Source organism: Cylas formicarius, unplaced genomic scaffold (genome assembly GCF_029955315.1).
Source record: "Cylas formicarius isolate icCylForm1 unplaced genomic scaffold, icCylForm1.1 PGA_scaffold_4__25_contigs__length_36172078, whole genome shotgun sequence".
NCBI classification, from domain to species: Eukaryota; Metazoa; Arthropoda; class Insecta; order Coleoptera; family Brentidae; genus Cylas; species Cylas formicarius.
Genome location: NW_026844334.1, coordinates 153,371 through 178,677, shown reverse-complemented (window position 1 = coordinate 178,677; position 25,307 = coordinate 153,371). Strand labels below are relative to the sequence as shown.

Below are 25,307 nucleotides of genomic sequence, written 5' to 3'. Positions count from 1 at the left end.
GTCGGACCCGCGCGCTACCGAACGATACGTTACCTGACGTGTCGACGCCGTTCTTCCACCTCCTGGGGGACGTGCGAGGGACGTGGGTCGGTTCTAAAACACCGCGGTTAGTGGTGGGAGGAGGGTTAGTTACGGAGCGAAGGGAAGAAGGGCCGGGACCTAACTTACTCGAGCTGGTGTTGTTTGTTTTGGATGTCGACGGCGTAAGGGCTATCGTTGGCGAGCAGTTTTTGGGCCAGCGCCTCGCACTGGTTGTACCTTTCCGTCCCGGTCTCGACGTTGTGTTTCAGGTCGTCGAACTTGCTCTTGAGTAGCTGAAAAGTGACTTTTGCTTGGGAACTTGTTTTAAACTCCGTTTTAACTTTTTTTTTTTTAATTAAATGGCAACTGACTAAAATAAAACTAAAACGTTAACAAATAATCAAATTCGTTGGCATCAGTTTGCTTTTACGCCGCCCTTTGGAATTAAAGTATGCCTTTGTTTCGAATGTTTCACACTCCTTTTTGCTTAATATCACCAAGTTTTTATCTAAAGAGTTCATTTCTAAATTGTTTTCTACTTCTTATTCTTTTGTTTGTTTTTTTTTATTTGTTTGTTAAAATTATTATACTATTATTATTATTGTACATTATGAGATCGGAGATCCATAAAAGACGTAAGATCAGGTAAATGGAAGCTCACTCACATTACATTTCGGAAAAATGCTTATTTTTCTTGTGCCAGCTCACACCAATGTGTCATAATTAACACATAACCTATTTAAAACTGTATTTATATTTTTCTTAGGTTTGAATGAATAAATAAATAAATAAAAAATTTTTAAATAAAAATCATCGCTCCATTACAATTTACAAAAAAACAAAAAATTATGGTGTAAAAAGCGAGATTTTATCGCCCTTTACATTTTATGGGAAAAAATAGAACGTGATTGTGTTTCTCGTCGCAAAAAAAAAAAAGAGTTTAAGGTTTCATGTGGATATCTCGAAAACTGTGTGAACCTTTAACACACCCTCTATCTAATCAGCGAAGTTACGGTTCAATCTACGATTGCTTCTTGACGTTTTTATTATGGGCCGCCCTGTATAGTAAAGAGGCATGTCAAATGAGAAAAAAAATCGTACCAAATCAGCAGACAAGTTTTAGCTGTTACATTTTATAGCCTCAATTCGCGCATCTTGAGGGACAATTTACATTTAAAAAATAAGCCCGGTTGATAATGCGCTAATAATAGTCTTTATAAAATACATTATAACTTTTTTTTTAATGCTGAATACCTGGACTTTAAAAAATAAGTCTTACAAAACTCGAGCCTCGATTTCCACAGACTGAATCCGAAAATTTAAAGATATAAACAAATTTTATAAATTTAGAATTAGAATAATACTTTTTTGTAAACTCGAGCTTCGAAGATGACTTCCAAAGATTGAATACGAAAATTTGAAGATACAAGGATATAAAAATCGATCATTATATTTAGGATTCTCGGGCGCTCTTACCAGCAGGTGCTCGTAGTCCCGGCCGTAGTCCGACGACGAGGCGAGCTGCAGGTTCTCCGAGATCCACCGCTCCAGTTCCTCGGACTCGGCAAAGTACTCGTGGCGCAACAGCGACTCGATGAGGCGGTGCTGCCTGACGGCAGCCTTCCTCTGCAGCGAGCGCACCAGGTGCTCCAAGCTCGACTGCCGCTCGGAGATGAGCTTCGAGTCGGGATGCTCGAGCTTGATCATGGCCTGGGCGCCGTGGCCCATCTCTGATATGATGTTGTGGTAGGTGTCGAGCTCCAGCTCGAGCGCCTTGTGTTTCGTCAACAGCTTGGTCGCGGAGTCCCTGTCCCTGCCGAAATCGTTGCCCGCCAGTACGTCGGCCTTCTCGTTCAGCCACGACTCTACCTCGTTCGCCTCGAACACGTACTGCTGCACCTTGAGCGATAGCTCGAGCTTTTCGCCGCGTTTCTGCGCGCGATCGTTCAGGTCGGCCCAAGCGGCGCGCAGCTCGTCACACAGCCGCCTGATCAGCTGCCCGTCCGGGTGGTTCCTGTTCAGTAACGCGCCGCCCTGCTCGAGCGCCTTGTCGATCACCGGCCGATGTCCGAGGATCTCGGCGCGCAGCTTCTTGTTCTTCTTGTGTAAATTCTGGGCTTGGTGCAGGTTCTGAGCCAAGTTCTCTGACGCCGCCAGCGGCAGACGCTCCCCGATCCACTGCAGCTCCAGGTCGATCTCGAAGCGGAACTTGTAAAACTCGAGCGCCTCTTCTAGCGCGGCCCGCCTCTGCCGGATAGGCTCGTCGAGCTCCTTCAGTCTCCGCTGCGACGCCAGCGCGTTCTCGCGGATGGTCTCCGAGTCGAAGTGTCCCTCCTCGCCGAGGTCACGGCTCCTGCCTGCGAGGTCCTCGACCCTCGCGGAGCACTGCCGCAGCTCCTTCTCGAGCGCCTCGTGTCTCTTGAGGAGCTCCCGACACGAGCGCAGGTCGGTGCCGACGTTGACGCTTCTCAGACTAGTATCGATCTCGTCGAACTTGATCTTGACGTCGTCGACGGCCGCGTTGTACTCCTGCTGCACGGCCGCCTGCTTCAGTTTGCGCGTCTTGCCCAGAGAGTTGCCCACCAGGCTCTTCCAGTTGTCGTTCAGCTGACTCAAGATCCTAGCAACGTCGTCCTTCTGGACGACGCCCTGGGCGATCAGCGCGGACCCGAGCTTGGTGACGGCGCGCAGCTGACCCTCGTTCGCCCTCAGTTCCCGCTCGAACGCCTCGTGCTTCTGCTGGTTCCGCTCGAGGTTGTTGAGGTCGCGGTAACTCTCGTCGGAGGCGGTCCTGCACTTTTCGGCCAGCCAGTAGCGGAGGTCGTGCACCTCCGCGGTGAACTCTTGGTAGTTTTTGGACGCGTCCAACGCGTTCGCCCGCTTCCGGCTCAGCTCTTTGACATTCTGGCGCCGCGCCAGCACGCGGTCCCGCCTCTCGGCGATGCTGCGACGTCGAAAACCCCGTCAAACCCGGTACCCCCGCCACGCCTCCCAACTTACCCGGCGCTCTCGTAGTGACCGCTCGCGATCAACGCGTCCGCCCTCTTGGCGAGGGCGGCGAGCCGCTCGTCTTGCGCGGAGAGCGTGTCGTCGAACGCGCGGTGCTGCTTCTGGAGGGCCTCCACTTCGTCCAGCGAGTTCTGGAAACAAACGCTCACAGAAAACGATCATCTCGAACCTCCCGCCCCCTTACCCCGACGTCCGAGTACTCGAGGAACGCGGCGTGCGCGGAAGTGATGGCGTCGATGTTGTCCGCCTCTTTGATGAACAGCTGCAGTTGCAGGCACTGGTCCAGCCACCGGTCCTTTTCCTTCCACCCTCTGGCGATGGCCGCCTGCTCGGCGTCGAGCCTGTCGACGAGGTCGCGCACCTCGCGCAGCTCCGGGTTCGTCTCGAGCAGCTTCTCGCCGAGCTCGGCGAGCTGCCGGAACTCGTCTTCTTTGGCGCCGATCTCGCCCCGCATGTCGCCGTGCTCCTTGATCAGACCCTCGGCGGTCTGCACGTCCCTGACAACGTTCTCGGCGTTCAGCTTGTCCTTGACGCTGGCGACCCACTTGAGCAGCTCGCGCGCGCCGTCGGTGAAGATCTGCAGGCCGACGGCGTCCTCGAGGCGCGCCCGCCTCTCGACCGCCTTCTGTCTCACTTTCTGCCACAGCTCGTCGATCTCGCGTTGCTTCCGGGACACGTTGAGTCGCTCGCTCGGATAAGTCGCCTGCACGTCGTTCGCGAGCAGCGTCACCTTGGACACCTTCTCCTCGACGGGCGCGAGTTCGCGTTCCAGGTTGTCGTGGCGCCGCCGCAACGCCTGCACCGTCTTCAGGTCGTGGCCGATCACGTTCGACTCGAGCTGCGTCATCTTTTCGAGCATCCAGTCGCGCGCCTCCTCGCACAGTTTGTTGTACAGCTCCACGCTGCTCGCGCCCTCGAGGCTCTTCTCCTTCGACGCCTTGAGCCGGTTGAGCTTCTGCCAGCCGAGGCGGATTTGGCGGAGGCGCGCCCTTATCTTGTCGATCTGCGCGTGGTTCTGTGCTTCGAACTCGCCCGCCTCCGCCTCGAGCTCCTCCACGCGCTTGGTGCTCGCCGACAAATCGGTGAGGAACTTTTCGTATTTCCTCTTCGCCTGGAGCACGCTGTCGTCGGGGTCGTCCACCGCCAGCATCCTCTCCTTGTCCCCGATCCATCTCTCGAAGTCGTCGCACTCCTTGTAGAAGCGGAACAGCCGGCGCGCGTCCTCGAGCAGCGCCCTCCTCGTCGCCGCCACGCCCTTCAGCCTCGCGTACGTCTCGTTGATCTTCTCGATGCGCCTCGGGATGCTGTCGCCGTCGTCCGTCTTCTTCTTGGCGGGTCGCATCGGTCGGCGCACCTTCGCCGGCACCTTCGTCTTCACCATCTTCGTCTTCTTCACCTTTTGCACTGTCTTCACCGTTTCCGGTTTGCGCACGTTGATCTGGATGACGCGCGGCTCGATTTCCACCACGTAATTGGCGGGCGCGAACGCGTCCGTGCCGTCCGCCTTGCGCACGCACCACCAATCGGGGTTGCTCTTGTTCAAGAGGAACATCACCTCGCCCTTGATCATCGTCAGGCCGTGGTCGCTGAACGGGTACAGCGCCCTCACCTGGGGCACCTTACGTTCCTCCACCGCGTTGCGGTACTCGACCTTTTCGACGGGCTCGTCTTCATACACCTCGGTCGCCACCATCCTGTACTCGTACTCGATCTCCGGGAGCGAGTCGACCGCGTCGGCGTCGACGTTGAGGTCGAGGTGCGAGATGCCGCGCTCGATGAGGCGCTCCGCCTGCGCGTTGAGACTCTGGATGTCGCCGCCGTAGGCGAGCAGTTCGCTCTCGAGGTCCTTGTGCCTCTGGAGCAGCGACTGCGCGCTCGGCTCGTCCCCGCCCAAATCCTTCGAGGACAAGATCGACTCTTTCTCGAGGAACCACGACTCGGCCTCGTTCGCGTCCGCGTAAAACTGGTACGCCTCGACCGCGTCCTGGAGCTGCTTCGCGCGTTCCGCCGCCATCTCCTCCAACGTCTGCCACGCCTTCTCGTTGCGCTCGAGGTGCCGCGCGATCTCCGCTGACCGGGGGTGGCGCTCGGCAGTGAGCTGGTGCCCGACCGCCCCCAACTGGTCGAACTTGTTCCTGCGAGCCTTGATCTCGTCCACGAGCACCTTATGCTTCTGCTGGAGCGCGACCACGCCCCTCAGGTCCTTGGCCGCGATCCCCGCCCGACATATCCTCTGTTTCTCGACGAGCCACGCCTCCTCGTCCTCTTGATCTTGCAGGAACTGGTAAAAGTTCCGCGCCTCCTCCAGGGCGGTTTTCCTCGCGATCGCGGCTTCTTTGAGGTGCGCGTAAGCACGCGCCAGCTCGCGCAGCCGATCCTTGAGCACGTCCGCCTCTTTCGGGTTGTTGGCGGCCACCTGCTCGCCGGACCGCGTCAGTTTGCGCTCCGTCTCGCCGAGCGACGTGATCTGGAGCTCTTGGAGCGCGTGGCGCTGCAGCAGGTCTTCGACCGCCATCAAGTGGATGCCGGTGTCTGACGACGAAAGGTCGATACGCAGCTGCTCGACGCTCGACAGCGTCGTCTCTATCTCTCTCAGGATCGCCATCACCGCGCCCATCCTCGTCAAATTGGTCTTGTGCTTGTCGAGGAGGCCGATCAGCTCCTCCCACTGGGCGATAATGTCGCGCTCGCGCCTCCTTACCCTCTCCGAGTTGCGGTACTTTTCGCGTACGAGGTCCTCGCACATCTGGGTGAGGTCGTGGATCCTGCCCTCGCGCGCCAAGATGTCCGCGCTGATCGCCTCGTGTTTCCTAACGGTCGCGTCCACCTGTGCCAGATTGGAGCCGTACCTCGGGTCCGACAACACCTGGATCATCTCCTTCAGGTAGCTCTCCCTCAGGATGCTCTTCTTCTCGAACTTATAGTTGAGCTGCTCGAGCTTCTGCTGGCGGAGGAGCTCGTCGCGGAGCGCGCCCTCCCTGCGGTGCTCCTCCTTTTCCAATACGTCCCACGCCCTCTCGACGTCCTGCACCAGCTTGCCGTCGGGCGGGGTGAACGCGGGCTGCCTCAGCTCTTTCAGCTGCGTGTTGATGTTGAAGTACAGCGCCTCGATCTCGCTCCTCTCCTTGTATTTGGGCGGCTTCTCCCGCGTGCGGTAATGGCCGAAGGCGAGCAGCAGCGTCTGGATGCCCTCCAGCGAGTTGGGAAACTGCCGGTCCTCCAGCTGCCCGATTTTCGTTTTTATCCACTCCAGTAAGTCGGTGACAAACTTGTCGTAGCTGATTTTCATCTTGTCCGCGTCCACCATTTGGCTGACGATCTTGGCGATCCTCCGGCCGGACTTTTCCTCGTTTTTCATCCGCGCGAACGTGTGGTAATAAGACGCGACGTACGTGATGATGCTCTTCTCGTCGGGACGCGAGGTGTCGATGTCCTCGGCGTCGAGCAGCTTCGAGATGCCGAGCTCGTTGCTCGCGACGTCGAACGCGTGGTTCAAATTGTCGAGGTTCTTGCGGCTGACGAGGGCGTCGTAGTCGAATAGGTCGGGACGGTGGGCGTGGATCAGCGCGTTGAAGCCGAGCCCGCTCCTCCACGAGCCGGAAAAGTCGACGATGTTGACGCCCGCGTATCCGTTGGTTTTGCGCTGCGCCCACAGCAGCAACGCGTCCTTCGCCGACCTCTTCTCCGAGCTCTCGTTGTCCTCGTCCAGGTGGATTTCGATTTCCTGGATCTGGAACCTCAGGATTATCGTCCATATCAGGCCGAGGATCAGGCGGGGGTTGCCGTCGACGATGTCCTCGGCGCCTATGCTCTCGAGCCTCACTTTCGTGTGGAGGAACGCGAGGCTCTTGTTGACGTTCTCGATCTTGTGGACCCGCATTTTGCCGTTGTTCGGCTTGGCGAGCTTCTCACCCGATATGATCTCGAGCAGCTTGAGCAGCTTACGGCCGTCCGCCAAGTCTTGGAACAGGTCCTCCACCTCCATCCGGGCCTTTTGCAGGAACGAGTTCATCCATTTCGTGAAGGTTTTCTTCTGTATGTAGAGGCGTTCCTCCTGGAGGACCTTGATGCGTCCCTGCTCGAACTTCTGCACCTCATCCCGTTGACTCATGTTGGTTCTCCTTTGAAACGACGCGCTCTCGCTGGTTTCATAATGCAAGTGACCAGCTGGAAACGACGCTGCTTAGAATAATATCGCAGACGTTTATACTTTCGGAATTAAAGTCACACGATTATTTAGAAAATTGAATTTTATTGTAATATTGGTTGACAGACATCTTTATGCGTTAAATTTTGGCTACAAGTGGCTACCACTATTTAAACGAAATGCCAATGAAAAGCAAATATAAAAAAGATTCTAATATAAGATGTCGACTTTGGTAAATATTTTTAAGTTTTCAAAGAAACTTCCACAAGCTACTGTAATACTTTTTACAAAACTTCTGGATTCCTCCTGCGTCGGTTTTTGCTGACGTTTCGCCAATCATCCTGTTGACTTCTTCAAAGCTTGAGTGAAACTGGTTTCAGTTTCAGTTTCAGTTTCAGTCAACCTCTGATCAAACAATAAAAGTTGACAAAAATTTTTTCATTTTAAAATAGACATAGTTGCCATATGGTGCAAACTTCAACGCGGGCACTGTATTATATAGGTTGTCCCAATTGTCATGCCTTAGGCCACTATGGCTATAACTAGGTCAAATGAGATAAAATGTACAGTTTTTGGGGTATATTACCCATCTGCTTTCACATTAAGAAAAAAAATATTTTGTAACGAGCTACGGCGGTTTTTCGAAATCTCAAGACGTATTTTTTCCAAAAAAGTCGCAAGGAATATTTATTTGTATTTTTGAGGTTCTTTAATTTGGTATTTTTCAAATAATTACATATTTAGTATTTTAGTAGATATTTACGATTTATCCTATTATAGTAGTATTTTAAAGCTTTGATTAACAGAAAAGAATTACGTTTTTCCGTTTTTTTTTAAATAATTTGCACTAGTTTGGTTAGGTTTCATTCATTTTCGCAATTTTATTTTTTATGCGGATATCTAGAATGTAAAATGTCTGAAATAAAAGTTGTGATCCCGGATCTCCCGCATTTCTTGGTTCACAAATTTTTCCGTGCAGGTTAATAATTTTCGAGAAAATATTTTTTTTTCTGGAACCCAAAATATCTAAGAAACAATTTTTAAAAATATTTTGAACAGTTTGGATCAGTCCGACTTAAATGGTTGAAATATGGGAAATCGATAACTACAAACTTAAGTCAACTGTTAATATTTCAATACGGAATATCTTGAATACCCTGCACGATAGGTAAAAACGTTAAATGGAAAAGTTTTAGCTGTTTATGCGGGCTATATCGTTATGTGAAAGAACCCTTAAACACAGTCTTTCAGTTATAGCCAGTTTTCTTGTACATTTTTGAAAAATTTTTCAGTCGGTTTTCGAGAAACTGTTTTCTTTTTTAAAAATACTTTGTTAAATAGTAATTTTCAGAAAAAACAAACTTTATAAAATTATACGCTTTTTGTTCAATATTGTAATAATTTTTATTTATTTTTACAATCTTTAAAGGAATATTTGCTGATTGTATTAAGGTGTCGTTATGTTTTCGTGCAGAAACTTATGGATAGGTGAAAAGGTACAAAAATCAAATTTTTTTTATTTCTGGAACGGCGAAGATAATCAAACGGAATTTAAACCGAAAATACCTTTACGGTGTCGCATAGCCACTCGAGTTCCGAGTATTTGAAGGCGATACGGTAATTCTGTTTAAACCACAAGTGGCTATTGAAAAATGCGACGGTGAAGCTTATCTGCGCTGATCTTCGATTGGCCTCGAATCGATTTAAGCAGCCGTACATTAAAAACCGCCTATTATTTAACCAAAATGGAAAAATGGACTGCTTTAGATTTAATTATTTCAACCATTATCGAACTCGGCGGTCTTTGGAGTTGCAAGTAGCAGGGAGAGAAAAAACCAACAAATATGGACGACGTCAGAAGCTTTAAGGTTAAGGCTTTAAGATTTCAGCTTTTCAAAAATATACATTACCAAAAAGTTATTTTAGAAATTAACCTCAAAATTTCTTTTTTTTTTTTTTTTCATTTTTTACTTTTTTTGTAGCAGTAGGCCATAGTAAATTATGGTTATTATGCAAGAGACTTAATTTCGAAAAAAACAGGATGAAAATATATTTTATATGCAGTCGAAACTCTATATAGCGAAATTGAAGGGACTGCTTTTTTTTTTCATTATAAGAGTTATAGGCACTTGAAAAACAACAATACGCATATGTGTTCTGTAATATTTAATTATTTTTTATAAATATATTGTAACGTCTACTTAGGAACATTTTATATAAATATTTAAAAAACTATATCTAATGTTTCAAATAATCGCTCATTTTCTTTTGATTTTTTTTTACTTTGGCTTGTATTTTCACCATTTCTTCGAGAGGGACATCTTCCCCTTGATACATAAAAAATTTCTCTAGCAGCTTAACTGAATATACGGCTTGCTGAATGGTTGGTGGTGGTGCCAGATCAATTTCTTCATCTTCTTCTTCCTCTTGGTGCTCTTCCTCGCCCTTTCTTGCTTGTTCTAATATGGCTTTCTCTGTCAAGTCTGCTGTTGTAACCAAATGCTGATCTATCACCATAAAATCTTGCAACTCCTCACTTGAAAACGTAATTGTTGTTTGAAACTGTTTTATCCACTAGCTTAGTGCCTGATCATCTTCCAAGTCCTGTCCTGTCCTGTGAATTCTGTCTCGCACGACGATAGAAGTGTTGAATTATTTCTGTTGTCACCTCTTTCCAAGCTTTAGTAATAAAGTTGACTGCATCTAGCATATTAATGGAAAATTTGTCTTCGGACTCGGTAATTTCCATTAAAATGTCTTTCCTGTATCGACTCTTTAAGACTTTTTATTACAGTCTGGTCTATCGGTTGTAATATACTTGTTGTTTTGGCTAGAAGAAATGACAATTCAATATTCTGTAGATTTGGAATATGGGGATGTGCAGGGCAGTTATCTAGAAGAAGTAATATTTTCCTCCCCTTTAATTCTGCATCTCATTTCTGCATCTCCTCTTCAAAAATTCATCTATGCAGACTTATTTGCCTTGTAAGTGACCGGCAAATGCTTGATGTTCTTAAAACATCGTGGGTTAGTTAATTTTCCAATCAGGACTAGCTTTCTTTTTTTTCTTCCACTCATATTGGCAGCTACTAACACTGTTATACGTTCTTTAGAAAGTTTTCCACCCACACAATTTTCGCTTCGAAATTTAAAAGTTTTATCTGGCGCCATTTTGTAAAAACTACCAGTTTTGTCAGCATTAAAAATGTCGCCAGCAGGGTTCTTTTCTGCTAGTTTTGGCCACGTCTTCTCCAGCCAATAGTTAGTGACGTTTCTGTCGACATCGCGGGCTTCGCCACTTATCTGTCCATAATTTATACCATGTCTCTGTTTGAACTTCCCCAACCGTCCTTCCGAAGCCTTGAAATCGATAATGTCAAGCTGTTCAGCAAACTTTTCCGCTTTTAGTTTTACGATAGCCCCAGAGAGTGGTACATTTTTAAGATGTTGCTGTTGGAACCACTGCAACATTGCCCGATCCAAATCTTCGAATTTTGGCTTTCTTGGTTTTTTACTAGAACTGCCTGCCGCTTCAGCCTGAATGATTTTTCCTTTGCACTTCCAAATCGTGGATACAGTCGACGGTGTAAGTCCGTGTCGACGTCCCACATCACTTGATGCGGCGGAAGGAAATATCACTTTATAATAATAATAATAACAATAAATTGCCTCTATTGTTGTACATTGTTATAAACAAACAGACAGTAGAGAAAAGGCGAAGTCTAGCAAAAGCTACTCCACTTAACCTCTTAAATTAAAAACTAAATAGCAAGTTATAATTACGTTGATAAATTAAATACAGTATAATAGACAAATGTAATAGTAATATGGAACAATAGAAAGTTACTAAAAGTAAAAATAAAAAGAATAAGTTCATAATCGAAAGGACAAGTGATCGAGATAAAAGTTTCCGTAAACTGAAATTAAGGATAGTTCTATGCCTGTATAAATGGTGCAAAAACAAATAAGACTTTTTCACCAACACCACGAATCTAACTCCACAATCAAATATAACACCAATTTTACAATTCACAATTTTGAAACGTTCACCGTTAACTTGTAAGATTTTAACATTCTGCACAACGGTTTTTCGGTTTGGCTGTAATCCAACGGAAACCAACACGAATTCGGCAACGTTGTACATTCAATGATTTCGGGAGTTTAGAAGTTTTAAAAACCTCAGAAAAGCGGATGGCGTGACATAATGAGGTAGGCAAAGTGGGTATATTTAATTCCACGAAGTCCTATCGTATCACCTTTCGATTGTTTGCGTTATGCGGGTTTATCTAAAAAAACAACGTTCTTAGATTGAGCGCTCGGATAAAGATAGATAAACGGCCAAATAAAATGTGCGGAATTTAAAGGTTCGAATTCCTATCCGACGTGTTACAGTTTTGGTCCCGATTGATTTGGTATTACGCGATCGTCATTGGCCTGCTTCGAAAGAGCGCACTCGGCCGATAACCTTATCCTAGTTTGCGTCGAATAGAAAAAAAAGCCGTCCGTCGAGCTAGACCAAACAAATGGTGGAAACTGTGCGAAAAAAGAAAGATCCTCCAAGCGCTCGCAGTCGCGTTGCTTTAAACGCGGCATTTGATACTGTCGTTCTTTTGTTTTAATGGCGACGGCAGCGCATGACGTCACGCCCCAACCTCCGATATCGCAATAATAACGATGTCGTTTACTAGAAACACAAAGAAATTTGATAGGGTGTATGACAAACGGAAAATTTTGACAGGTTGCACCGTTGGGCACACTTTGATTTATAGTAAAAAAATATATATATATAAATGATTTTTTTAAAGAAATCATTATTTTTTTAATTTCATAAGAATATGTATTTCCCGTTTTTTTTTTTGTAGCAATTGCAAAACATTTTAAAGCCACTACAAACAATATAGTATAATACGACCAAAAATATAGTTTTTTGAAGGTTCCTGTTTTTTAACAACGCAGTATTCAGATTCAAGTGTAGATTATCGTGAAAACATAACCGCGGAAATATTGAGGACTGAATTGAAAATGAACTGTTGCCAGAACTATCGCCAAATACTGTTATTGTGTTGGACAATGCGTCGTATCATTCAGCCCAACTTAGAAAAATTCCAAATACTTCTTGAAATAAACAAGAAATTCAAGAATTTCTGTACGAAAATGGTTCATATTTTGAAGAGAGATACAGGAAAAAAGAAATTCTGGAATTATTAAAAATAAAACAATTTCATAAAGACTACAAAATTGATTCGATAGCACAACAAAACGGACATGAAATCTTGAGATTACCCCCGTAACATTGTAAATATAACCCGATTGAAATAATTTGGTCCGAGTTGAAAGCGCATATCAGAAGAAATAATTGAACTGAGGTGGCTTTTACTTGATGAAAATCCATTTAACAAAATAAATAAAAACTAAAAGTCCACCGTGTCTTTATCAAATGTGTTTAAGTGTGTAGCATAATTAGAATCTACACTATTTTTTTAAGCGCATAATTAAAATTAAAAAAATAAACCTTAATTAATGTTGTCATAACATAACAGAAAGGCATTTAAATTAAACTTTTTTTTGGGTTTTGAAGTTTTGAAATCATATTAACTTTGCATCAACATTGATGAAGATTTACTTTGAGATCGGGCGTTTCAAGGTAATTTTAAAGGAAAACGCTTCATTAAAGTGTAGCCCGATTGGGATGCAGGAAACAACTTGAAAAAAAAATCTAGTCTTTTGAAAACCGACCCCTTTGAATAAAACCGAAATAGAAACAAAAGAAGCTAACTTTTTAATATTTTTTATTAAAAAAACATCTTTTTGGGCAGTTACTGTAAATTGATTTTTTCGTTATCAATTGGCGGATTCTTTTCGATTTTTTTTGTTTCTTTCGCGTTCATAAGAAAAACTTAAAAAATATATATACTAAAGTGTAAACGAAATTAATTTATTAGTAGATTTATTTGTAAAGCTGGCACCACATCTCTGCGCTCTCTGTCAACTAACCTCTCGATGTTCTCTGGTACGATTTTTTAATGCATGTCTTCGCAAAACAGCGAAAAAATGGCATAATAATATCATCAATGTCCTTCGATTTTATAGATTTTTGTATAGTATAACGTAGTCAGATTAAGCGATGATATTTATAATTCTCGTAACGTTTCACTGAGACACCTCTAAAGTTTCCTAGGTGCAAAAACTTCTAATATTTTGAAATGTTAAGAATTTTTCTATTAACAGTGGTAAATTTGGCGACACTGCTGCCAGTATTTTTATAGTATACATTATTATTTATGTTTATATATAATTATAATATAAACTTCCCCATGGTGCGAAATTGCACCATTGTAACTAAGCAAATTTGCCCAAAACTCAATGGTTCATGCACAAGCTTAAAAAATATATACCGGAATCTAAAATTCAATAACATTATCTTATAATATATTTTTTTTAAGTAGTTTACAGATGATAAATAAAACTTTTTTTTTTCATTTGAAATACATCGATTTCATTAGATTTATTTGTAAAGCTGGCAACGTCGACCCCATTTCTACGCTCGCTGTCAACGCCAACTAACCCCTCGATATTCCCTGGTAATGTTATAATGTTACGCGAACTTTTAATGCACTTCTCGCCAAAACCGTTCAACATTTTGAGGTTTTTTGTCAACGTTCGACATTTTGACGCGTTTTACGGTCAAAACTACAATCCGGTAAGTGACAGGTAACTCGTAACCTTTTTTTAAATTGATTTTCTCTCGAAAATGTCTCCAGTGGTGTAGAAATCTTATTTTTATCGTTATTATTTACGCGCTTGTCTGCTAGCGAATTGGACAGGGTCACGTGCCACGCCGATTACGACCCGAATCGTTTGTTGTTTTTATTTATTGCGCGCGTTTAACAACATCGTCCATTACGTGTCCGGCATAGAGAAAATGGTGGCGTCCGTTATACTTACCGTACGAAAATTGTCGCGACATGTTCCCAATTGTTTACACAAATACCTGAATCCTTATCTGCGCGTTAAAAAAAAACAACATTTTATCATTGGCGTTCGGCAATGCACTGGCTGCGGAAGGCGCCGAAGTCCCCACACATAAAACCGTTATCAGATCAACGGCGTGATAACGGCGAGGATGCAGATAACGAGATCTCGATGGTCTCCGGGGCACAGCGGCGCGCCCACGGGGGGGGGGGGGGGTATTCTTGGCTATCGATGAGTGTTTACGGGTGCGCCACTGGGCTATCGATGAGTGTTTACGGGTGCGCCACTGGGATAGCGAGCGCGTTTGGCAACGTCGTAAATTTTTCCAAGGGGAAATTACCCTGTTTTTTTTATAAATCAATGTGATCGATTTTCGATAAATTTAATACCAAAAACGGCGTTTTTAATTTTTTGTTACAAATAAATATACACGAGGTTCTATTCTATACTAGGGTCGCTTGAAAAGTTTCCGACCCGACGATGATACTAAAGACATGTTTTCTCTTTTTTTTTTATTAATCTACATGGACAACTTGTTCCGTGCGTTCAATTCAACACTTTCATTGACTGTAACTTTTTTGTTGTAAACAAAAAAAGCGGGAGTTAGTAGCCTTTTTTTCCCATTGATGAATTAAAAGAAAAAAATAAGCCAAACATATTAGAAGTCTATGAAGCATATCCAGTTTCCTCTACTATAAGAGTATAATTTTTTGGAAAAACATTTCATGGACTAATGAAAGTTCCTTCACTACAAGAAAGAGTTGTAACAGATAAAATACGCGATATTGGTTACTTGTTACTTTAGCGCGTTTTGTTATTTTTGGTCGTTGTATTCTACTTCAATATGTAAATAATTATTGTTGTTGCAGTCAATCGCGGGCTCTTTGAAATATATAAAAATTATATAAAATTTTTTGACGATTCGTCAAAAACGAATGGACTAAAATATAAAGTGTGTTACATCATTGTAATCAGGATAAGCCTAGATAATTCTGACCAAAAATTCTTCTTTTTTTGTTGAGTGTTCGTTTATTAATAATTCGCTTCCTCATCCTTTCTTTCTTTTCTGTTCTTTTTCTATTTCGTCTTCGTATCACCCTTCTTTCCTCCTCTATTTCTTCTTCGCACTTCTCATGTAACGAAACCGTCACCCTTAATCCACAACTCTACGTATAGTTGGTGTGAAATAAGAATTAAGAACCTTATTCTGAAGAACCACAGTATTCTTGCTTTTCGGGCGAACAGTCCAAATTGGAATCGGACAAGAAATAGAACTGACAGATCGTGTATTTTATTTTATCAGAGTTTTGAGAGTTTTCTATAGATTCTATATAACTTCAATAACAATAACAATTCAATAAGATGCTTCTCTATACTCACGAAATGGAACCCTGCGGCACTCCATTATCGATTTCTTTCGCGCAACTGTCTGATCCACCAACAACAAACGCAGATTGTTTTTTTTTGTTTTACTTAAGAAAGAGTCAAACATTGTTGGCCAATAATATCCGCCACTGGCTTCGACCATTTTAATGACGTTACCGAATTTCAACAGAATCCCATGTCTATGACAACAGTTTTTTTCCTTTTTTTTCGAACCAATGCGAGTGAACGATGACGCCATCGTGACATCACGGGTAAAATTAGCTCGGAGTCGAATTCGGCATAATCCACTTGAAAACTGACGCCATTATCTCGAATCTCAGCGACATTCCGAATGTGTCAAACGTATATTAAGACTATCATATACGTCGCTATATCTCCAAAACCACGAATTGTAGGGATTTGCGGTAAATAATACAGTATTTATATCGCTAGGGCGCGTTGTAATAGCAATTTTCCCAAGTATTTTCGTATCAACATTTCTTTTATTAAAATACCTTTTTCCATATTTCTAAGTGCAATGATAGATTTTTAGCTGTTTCAGCAGTGATTAGTATAGGAATATGTTTTTTGAAAAATTTTATTATTGTAACTAATAAGAAAAATAACAATACTAATAATAATAATGAAATATTAATAATAATAAAAAGAAAACTTTTATTATTATCAAAGAACTTTATTTACTCCAAGTTTTATATTATGTATTTAAATAGAATAAATTTTATCGAATATCAAATGATTTACTAAAAAAAGCGTGCTTTTAGCCGATTTTTACAATATAATTATTGTTATAATAACAGTTTCGTTATTTTAAAATTATCATTAATCATTTTTTTATTACTATGTATTTTCAGATGTTTATTAATTTAACAAATTTCAATAGTGGAATTTCGACATAATTTTTTTTTCGCATTTTACCTTTCAAATTGAATTGAACCGTACGTTCCGCGCGTACGATTTTTAACATTGCCACTAGTGGGAGCCTTCCCCTCTTATACTCTTCGGGTGTAAATATGAATAATATTACGGTTTTTTTTTTGTTTTATTTATATTTATTCAAATCTGTTTGTGATATAAGTAAAAAATAATAGGATTTCCGAAAAACGACTTCAATTATAAGGAAATAGTTCTGGCTGTATGGAAAATAACATTAATGTCCATAGTTTTTTATGCATTAAAAATGCATATTAGTCATTTCCACTGTTTTTGCTTACAAGAACGAGAGTTTTTGCACTTCTGCCTCATACCACATGGTTTACTCATTCCAACTATTCATTATTTTCATTATTATCATTATTAATTGTAACGCATCGAATGAAACAAAAGTGGTCTGACTGATTTAAGCGGCTATAACGTCAGTTTATTTCATCATATTTGGGCAAAAAGTTCGTAGTAATATTTTCTTCTTCTTCTTTTTTCTAGGGGCTATCCTCTATAGACGTTGGCTATCGCATTAGCCCAGATCAACTTTGCTTACAAAACATCCATACATGGGTATAGCTATGAATAAAAAACTATTATTACGATTTTTTTAAAGTTTATTTATATTTATTCAAACAGGTTTGTGGTATGGGTAAAAAAATTATAGGATTTCCCGAAAACGACTTCAATTATAAAGAAATAGTTCTGGCTTTGTCGAAAATAACATTAATGTTCATATCTTTTCATGCAATAAAAATGCATATTAGGTATTTCTATTGTTTTTGCTTACAACAACAATGTTTTTGCACTTCATACCACATGGATCATTCATTCCAACGTTTTTTTTGGCATTTTTTGGGTCATTACTTATAATTGTAACGCATTGAACGAAGCAGAAGTGGTCCGACTGATTTAAGCGGCTATAACGTCAGTTTGAAAAGTTAGGTTATGATCGAAACCGCGCGGAACGTGATACCTCGTGGGACCCATTTCGCGTAACTCGATAAACGAGAAAGAAAACAACGCATGCGGAAACCGCGTCGAAGCGACAACGACGAGAATTTAAAAAAATCGCAGTTGCGGAACATTTCGAGTTTCCACTGTAACTTTTTACGCAGGTCTTAAAGGCTTACGGTTTATTAGTTACCGACCGATGTATATTTTTCATTTGTCGAAATGAGCTTGAAATTACCTTTCCGGCAATATACTTGAAATTTGGCCCGAGTTTTATTCGAAACACAGACTTTTCACCGTCGTCAACTAGTAGGCTTTGCGCAGTTGTCAAGTTGTCAATTTGGTTGGTTTTGACCAAGTCTTTCTACAATATTTAGTTCAATTTGTCCCTTATTACGGCGAATATGAAGGAAAGGAGACTAACAACAAGAAGACCATTCGCAATTACAAGAACGTCTGTTGATCGGCGTATATTAAGTGAATTTGAGCTTAAAAATAATAAAAAAACTATTTCCTATAACACGCTTATTTAAATACGTATATGTTAGAATTAACTAACGGCAAAATCGTTATAAAAAATCGCACATAACGTCAAAAAAAGAAAAACATCGAAATCAATAAACCAAAGAATACAGAATATCCACGTTCCATGAAAAATTTGAATCGCGCGAAACTGACGATTACAAAATAGTTCTTTGGAATTAATAGAAACAACCAAACCACCGCCGGACTAACCTAAAATGAAACCAAAACGAAGCTAGCCTTTAGAATCTTCTTTTTAATTATCGACCCCGAGGGACGTTCGACCAACATGAATGAACTTTGACCCCAGTTTTGAGGTGGTCGATATATGGAAAGGAAATGCAGGATTTCTTTTCAAAAAAAGGATGAAATAAATAAAACTCATTTTTTAGTTCGTGTTTTATTGCGGCATTGCGCTTATTAATTTAAATGGTTGCCATCAAACGAAATACTTATCCATAACAATCGAAAATTATTAGCTTTGTTCACATTTTTACGAAACTCATTTTTTCGCCACCTCACTTTCACACCCTGTACAACGAGCACGATGGAACTCTCAAAGGATTTCAAGTGACGACACACCCATCAGGGTCGCCGCTTATCGTCACCAATCGTCCTCCTCAGACGCCGTTACGGCCATTAACGATTATCAACGTCCCGACAGTTTTTCTTCTTTCTCTATCTCGTGTCTACGATGACAACTCAATCGGCGGACAGTACGGGCGCCGCCGCGTAAAAAGAGAAGGAATCTCCGGGCCGCCAAGGTGATCGGCTCGAATTCCTCCGGCGTGACGTCACGCGCGCACATAACGTACAATAGGCGAAACGGAGAAAACGCTGTCGTACACCGCACACGAGTTTCAAGCCGCCGCGTCGCATAGGAAGCACGTGGAACATCCATAAATTTAGATATAGCTGCCGCAAACATTTAAGGGGGTACGACGAAACACGAAACCCGCCTGCTTAAAAAGCGACTCACAGAAGACGAAAACCATCTGTCAATCGCCCGCAACCCCGCCAGCACAGACCGAAAAAATTACACTCAGCTGATCGTAACGGACCACGTAACCTGGTAATTTTTGTTTTGCGATTTTAGGGAAGTGTTATTAGATGCGGTATACCCGTTTATTTGATTTTATGATGCAGGAGCCCTTTGGTTTAGTGCCGGCAGTAATTTGTTGTATAAAAAAAAGTACACGCCGCGTAAATATGGTGTAGCGGTAAAATTAGGAAACTAGCAGTTGTTTCCTAATTTTTCCTCACTTGGTGCTGTCAAAATCAGAGTTGTGGCTTTTCCGGTCCTATCCTAGTTGTGATTAATTGTTTTCAATTAAAGTACTGAATTTTTATTTCTTTAATTACACCATCTGATTGCGATCGTTGAAACCTTTGCAATTTCGCGGTGTAAAGCTAGATGGGGGTATAAGTTTACGTTTTCTGGAAAGAAAAGTTTGTATTTGCGGGACTTTTTGACGAGATAGCAGATATAGGGCAAGAAAACAGAAATAAAGTACTGAAAAGTACTGATAGTTTGTGCGCATCAAATGTACAATTATAATGTATATTAATCTTTTTTGATGACCATTTTTACACTTAGCTTAACTCCCAGAAGCTGTCAAACGTATTAATAATTTGTTGCAATCGTTATTGTTATTTTTATTATAAAAAAATAAAAGCCTAGCTATTATTATTATTAAAACATCGTTACTATTGTACGAGGAAGAATGAATACTAAATACCAAAATAGTACTACAAACGTGACACTTTTGAATAAAAACGTCAGTTATAATACAAAAATGTGGCCGCGTATAGCGCGCGGTTCACAGAACACGGAAAACCGAACGATCTATCAAACGCAGATTGTAATCGGCAGCGACCCAGCGAGCACAGACCGAAAAAAATGACGCTCGATCAGCTCGAAATGAACCAAATAACCTGGTAGAATTTTTCGAAAGTTGTTTATTGCGTTAAAGATTTAGTGAATCGTTATTTACGCGTTTATTTGATTTTATGTTGCAGGGGCGATTGAATTGAGTAATGTTGTTGAAGTAGTACAGCTAGTACAACTAGTAACGACTTTGTTTCTTCACTTCGTGCTGTCTTCAACCTGTTTTAAGACCATTTTTTAGGACATATTTGGGCCGATCATAAAACGATGTTGTATCTGGCGCATATATTTGTTTGCTTAACACACATAGTTGTGTGCTTTTTAGGTCCTTATCAGTGATGAGCGATTGTATTGAATTTTCATTTCCTTAACTGCGCCATCTGACGTGCAGTCGTTGAAACATTTGCATTTTTGTTGATTTCGCGGTGTAACGCCAGATGGGACTGTAAATTTGCATTTTTTGGAAAGAAAAGATTGGGATTGTTGTTGTTCGTGCGATTTTGTAACGAAATAGCAGATATCGGACAAGAAAACAGAAACAAAATACTTTTGGTTTGTGTTTAAATTGAATCCCGAATATTTTTTAAGATGGTATGTTGCGGTTTACGCGACAGCGTGCTACTTTTTTGTGAAATTAAAGACGTCGTCAACAAAATTATCACGGCCTACTTGGTTGAGATTCAGGGTGATTTTTGGACCACCCTAGTATCTCCGTTGTATTTTAAGTTATCGAAGAGTTTAAAAAACATTCCCATAGAATCCAGTAGCACAGTTTATTTCTCACTTGCTCCAACCCTTTATTGGTTATGAAGCAAAACATAATTTTAATAGAAAACCCTGTATACTATTTTTTACATTAAACTTTTCATATATCGGTATAAAGGTGTTTTTAAAATTAAGTCCAAAATTTATTTACTTTGTCATATTTTATTTTATTTGCAGCAGTAGGCCATGCAAGTTGGCACATGGAAAACCTATAATAATTCTAAACTATCGCGAAATACTGTTAGACTTATTGCAAAGCGATGGTTTCACTTTTTTAAAGCTATGACTAATGCAAAAATTGTAACAAAAACAGCAAAGTGCGCAACTGAATGATACTTTAGATGTATAAAAACCATGTTAATGTTTTATTTCGTTTCTTTCAAGTAAACAAAGTTAAATATTTTAAAAAATCCGATAACAATATTTTGTTTTAATCTATATTAAATAATTAACTCTTTTTTATAAATTGTTACTTTTGGAACACCCTGTATAATTATTTTTTTATCTACTTAAATATAATTATTTCAAAATATTTCTACACTTTGTCTAATGTAATTAAAAATTTAAAAACTTTTTGTAAATATAGAGTTTTTTGTCAACACCCTGTCCAATAATTATATCGTATTAAAGTTTAAAAAATCGAATTAGTCAAACACCTAGGGTTTCCCTGGCCCACTGTGCGTCGTCGACCCGGCTAGTAACGTTGCGGCGCGTACACCAGAGATATCGTAACAACGGGCGTTATTATTATTCGCTTTGCCGACTGACGTGCGAGAATTTGCGCGATTTAACCGCGCCCTTCGCATACCGCTCGCGGGAATAATGGCCGCCGTGAGCCGGTAACCCATTAACGCGCACGACCGGACCGCGATCTGTGGTACCTTGGACGTCATCGCAGACGCCTACGGCAATTGTTTTAATTATCGCACTGAGGTGGCTTTTACTTGATCAAATTTCATTAAACACGAATAAGTTAGAACAAAAAACGTTCAGATTTTCACACTTTCAAATATGATAATATTCCGAATTTTTCTTATCGACAGTGCCAGTAGTACATACTGTGTTTTTACTGTATTACCTTTACGATACATAAAAAATAAACAACAGCATTACTTTTAAGTAACAACTAATGTTAGAAACCGCTACAAAACAGTCTTCGTTGACCCTTGATTCTTAGAGAAATCGCTCATAGCCCTCGACATCAAAAATTAGAATCAGTTAGCCATGACTTCAGCTCGATAAGAAAAAAAAAAGTATCGGCAACGTCGCCGTATGTAAATCAAGGTCAAATGTCCTTCGGCAAACAGAACCACAATGGACGGCGGTTATGTCACGAGAACCGGTCCCACGATGACGTCAGCGTTCTCTTCCGACACGTTCCCATTTGTTTTTTATGTCGCGATGACCGACTGGATTAAAAGGAAGCGTGCATCGGAGGACGCACGCCCACTCGCAGAGGAAACCGGCAGCGAAAAATCCATAGATTTCAGTATTTCGGCGACTAATTTGGATCAAACACTTCATTACTTATTCTTCGAGTAGAAGTATACTCGTATATTTTTTAATAAATCATACAATTGTTTGCAAATTATATCGGAATGTAGAAAAGGTAGTAGTTTTGGTTAGCCCTTCGTCACTACTAACAATGCTGTCATTGAATTAATTAAAAAAAAAAGAAACCTATTAAAATTTGTGGGGGGGGTCGCGAAGTATTATATATATATATATATATATATATATATATATATATATATATATATATATATATATATATATATATTCACGTATTGATTCATATATATATATATATATATATATATATATATATATATATATATATATATATATTCACGTATTGATTCATATATATATATATATATATATATATATATATATATATATATATATATATATATATATATATATATATATATATATATATATATATACTTAGGAAATGGTTCTTGGGTTTTTTTTGGTCCTTTTTTAGTGAAATTAAAATAAGTTTCCGTTACTTGTGAAACATTTTATTTTTTGTGACGTTTCGGCCTTCAAGACCTTCTTCAGACATTTAATTTTAACCTTAAGCCAAAAATCAACGGTTCACTATATAGTTGTTTGGTAATTTACAGTTTTACAACATTCACAACAGACATATTGAATATGTAAATCGACAAGCCACATTGATAAGACGACGAACCAAAACAATATTATTGAAAAGAAAAAGAAAAAACTGAAAATCGGCCTAACTTCAATAGGTTTCTAATGCGAACATCAACAGCTGAAAAAGAAAAGATTCACAAATAACAAACGCACCTATTAAGACCTGGCAATACGTCACCATCAAGAAAGACCTTATCAACAAGCCTTTTAGATGACATCTATAAGGAGGAAACTATTGATACTTCGGGAAAACCTCATACTTATACTGAAGTAGGTTGCCTAATTTCTTCATGCATGAGAAAAACTTTGGAGGAAAAGACGGACTCAATAACTTATGGCTGCTCTGCACATATTTTGAACTCACTCTTACAAATGCCAGACGTCAAAGAACATATAGTCCAAATTGAAAAAGAAAACAAAAACCAAACTGATTCGACCACTTACGAAAAGATGTCAAATATTGGGCTTAAACATGCAGCATAACAATATTTAAGCATTTTAAAAACAACATCGGTTGCTCTTGATATTTTGCAAAGAAAAAACGCTATAACCTCAGATGCTGCAGATGTATCTTCGAGAATCTTGTAGAACAACCTTACCATATTATTCGACCCTCGACAGCAAGAATATGAGTTAATGCCCAAAGAAAAGAACCTGGCTTTGAGTAATTGAGTTGAATGCTCGCAGTTGCACGTTTAAAAAATTATATAATAAAAAACGTAAATGGAATAAAGTGGCGGACACCACAAAAGGATGGACCAGAAATTGCGAATCAGCTACCAATAACAAAACGGTTCCTGTGTGCAACTGCTTCCTTACCGTCAGTAGCATTTTAGTACTAGTAGTTTTGTTCGAACTATACAACGAAATTGCGGAAGCATAAAGCATATATTATTATGTTATTTGTCTTATGTTTTTAAAGAGTTGTGTTTTACTTTTTACTTGAGATATTGTGACATTGTGCTTTTTGTGTTAGTCTCAAAACAAAAAGATTTTAAAAAATAGGAGTATGATTTCGACATTAGGGCGGTTTTCGCTCGAATTTCGCCAAAATTTCTCACGTCCGATACTTCCTTGCCGTCCGGTACTTTATCGCAAACGTGCCAACGCCGCGCGAACCTATCCAACATGGCGTGCGGCCACTTTCGGGAGGTTTTTGTTTTTTTGAAAACGTTTTCCTCGTTCTCGGAAAATTGGCGACAACGCCGGACGTACCCGCGAAGCGGTGATTCAGCGCGGGTTTGCTCGCAACGGTAAACACAAAACGAGAGATAAAAAAGCGTCGGGAAAAGCGGGACGGCGGCGAAAGAAGTCGATGACCCAGTGGCGCGCACGCACGGTGTCACACTTGGCGTGAATCTCGCGGGGCTTCGAAAACCCGACATTTTTAGATATTAGGTTAGTATCGTGAGGCTTCGCGGGGATCGATTCCGGGCGTATTTGCCGCAAAACTATCGCAAACCGACCCGTTTCAAGGCCGGCGAACGTAAGAGACGCAGCCGACTAGATTCGTTTACCTCTTGAGCGGGCGACTGCGGCAGCCGTATACCGTCCCTAAAATCCGAGCGAAACGACACTTCAAAAAACTGCACGCACAAACAACACGCGAAAGACACACGGACGCGGCGCGCATAAGATCGCGTCGCTTCGTTTTACGACCGAAAGCCTCCGGTTTCGAACTGAATCTCCCCGACGCGTTTCAACTTTCTCATCGTTCAACAGGTGTCCGATGCCAGCTCGTGCCGCCCGAAGAACGCGTCGACGAAACCGGCAACGTCGCAATCTCTTCGAGGGCGACAGAACAGTTTTTTTGAAACCCTTAAATCGCGTACAAAACGGGAACGCTTTTCGAATATAACAGAGAAGGGCAAATAAAACCGTTTAACGTTAACGCAGCGGATTTTCGAGATCCCTTTACAACGTCAACTCGTGCCGCCGACTAGCGTCGCACGGACGCAACGGAAGTACCAATGGACGAGCGTCAGATGGCGCGCAATTGAAAAGTTGGTGTGGCGATTAAGATGAGAACAGAGACAACTGCCGACTGAAAACGCACAGAAGAGCTAAGCGTAGTTCTTCTTTTTGCGCGATGTTTTGCCAGTAGATAGTGGTGTCTACCACCAAATTGAAAGAATTTTTTTGTTTGTTTTAGTAAACTTGCTAACTGAATAAAACTCTCCCTAAAAACTAAAGCAATTTTCTATTGGAACGCCTAATATATTATTGGTTACTGTCGGCTCTTCGGTGTGCGTCGTACTGCCGTTCGTTCTTGCGTAGCAGGAACGGCATGCCTGTCGTCCGTCCTGACTAAGCATACGTGACTTTTGGAGGCTATAGAAACGATATGTTAACAAACTTACAGGTTTGGTCTGAATGAAAAATGTAAATAAATTAGAAATCACAAAAGATGCAAAAAAGACAATAAACAATTCGTTTAAAAAAAACTGTTATTCGATATGTAAACTAAATTAGCCTTAGAGACCACATAAATTAATATATATCATAAATATAAAATCCGATTCACAGTATAACAATTTTAGTGCGCCCATTATCGAATGGAAC

General features: G+C 41.4%; 1 protein-coding gene across 4 annotated transcripts in view; it reads right to left on the bottom strand.

The window, feature by feature from the left end:
- LOC132700311 (spectrin alpha chain, non-erythrocytic 1) overlaps window positions 1-24,722 on the bottom strand; it is a 38,270-nt gene extending 13,548 nt beyond the window's left edge. For 2 of the 4 annotated variants that reach the window (XM_060667522.1, XM_060667525.1), the window contains exons 1-6: window positions 14,123-14,217; window positions 3,215-7,197; window positions 3,022-3,161; window positions 1,498-2,965; window positions 169-314; window positions 34-93 (exon numbers count right to left, since the gene is read on the bottom strand). In XM_060667522.1, the coding sequence (XP_060523505.1) occupies window positions 34-93; window positions 169-314; window positions 1,498-2,965; window positions 3,022-3,161; window positions 3,215-7,197; window positions 14,123-14,144 (5,819 nt within the window). In that variant the 5' untranslated portion in view covers window positions 14,145-14,217. Of the gene's footprint in view, window positions 1-33; window positions 94-168; window positions 315-1,497; window positions 2,966-3,021; window positions 3,162-3,214; window positions 7,198-14,122; window positions 14,218-24,262 lie in introns of those variants that run through there. The other 2 variants (XM_060667524.1, XM_060667523.1) reach the window with 2 other exon arrangements.
- Between the last annotated feature and the right edge of the window lie 585 nt (window positions 24,723-25,307).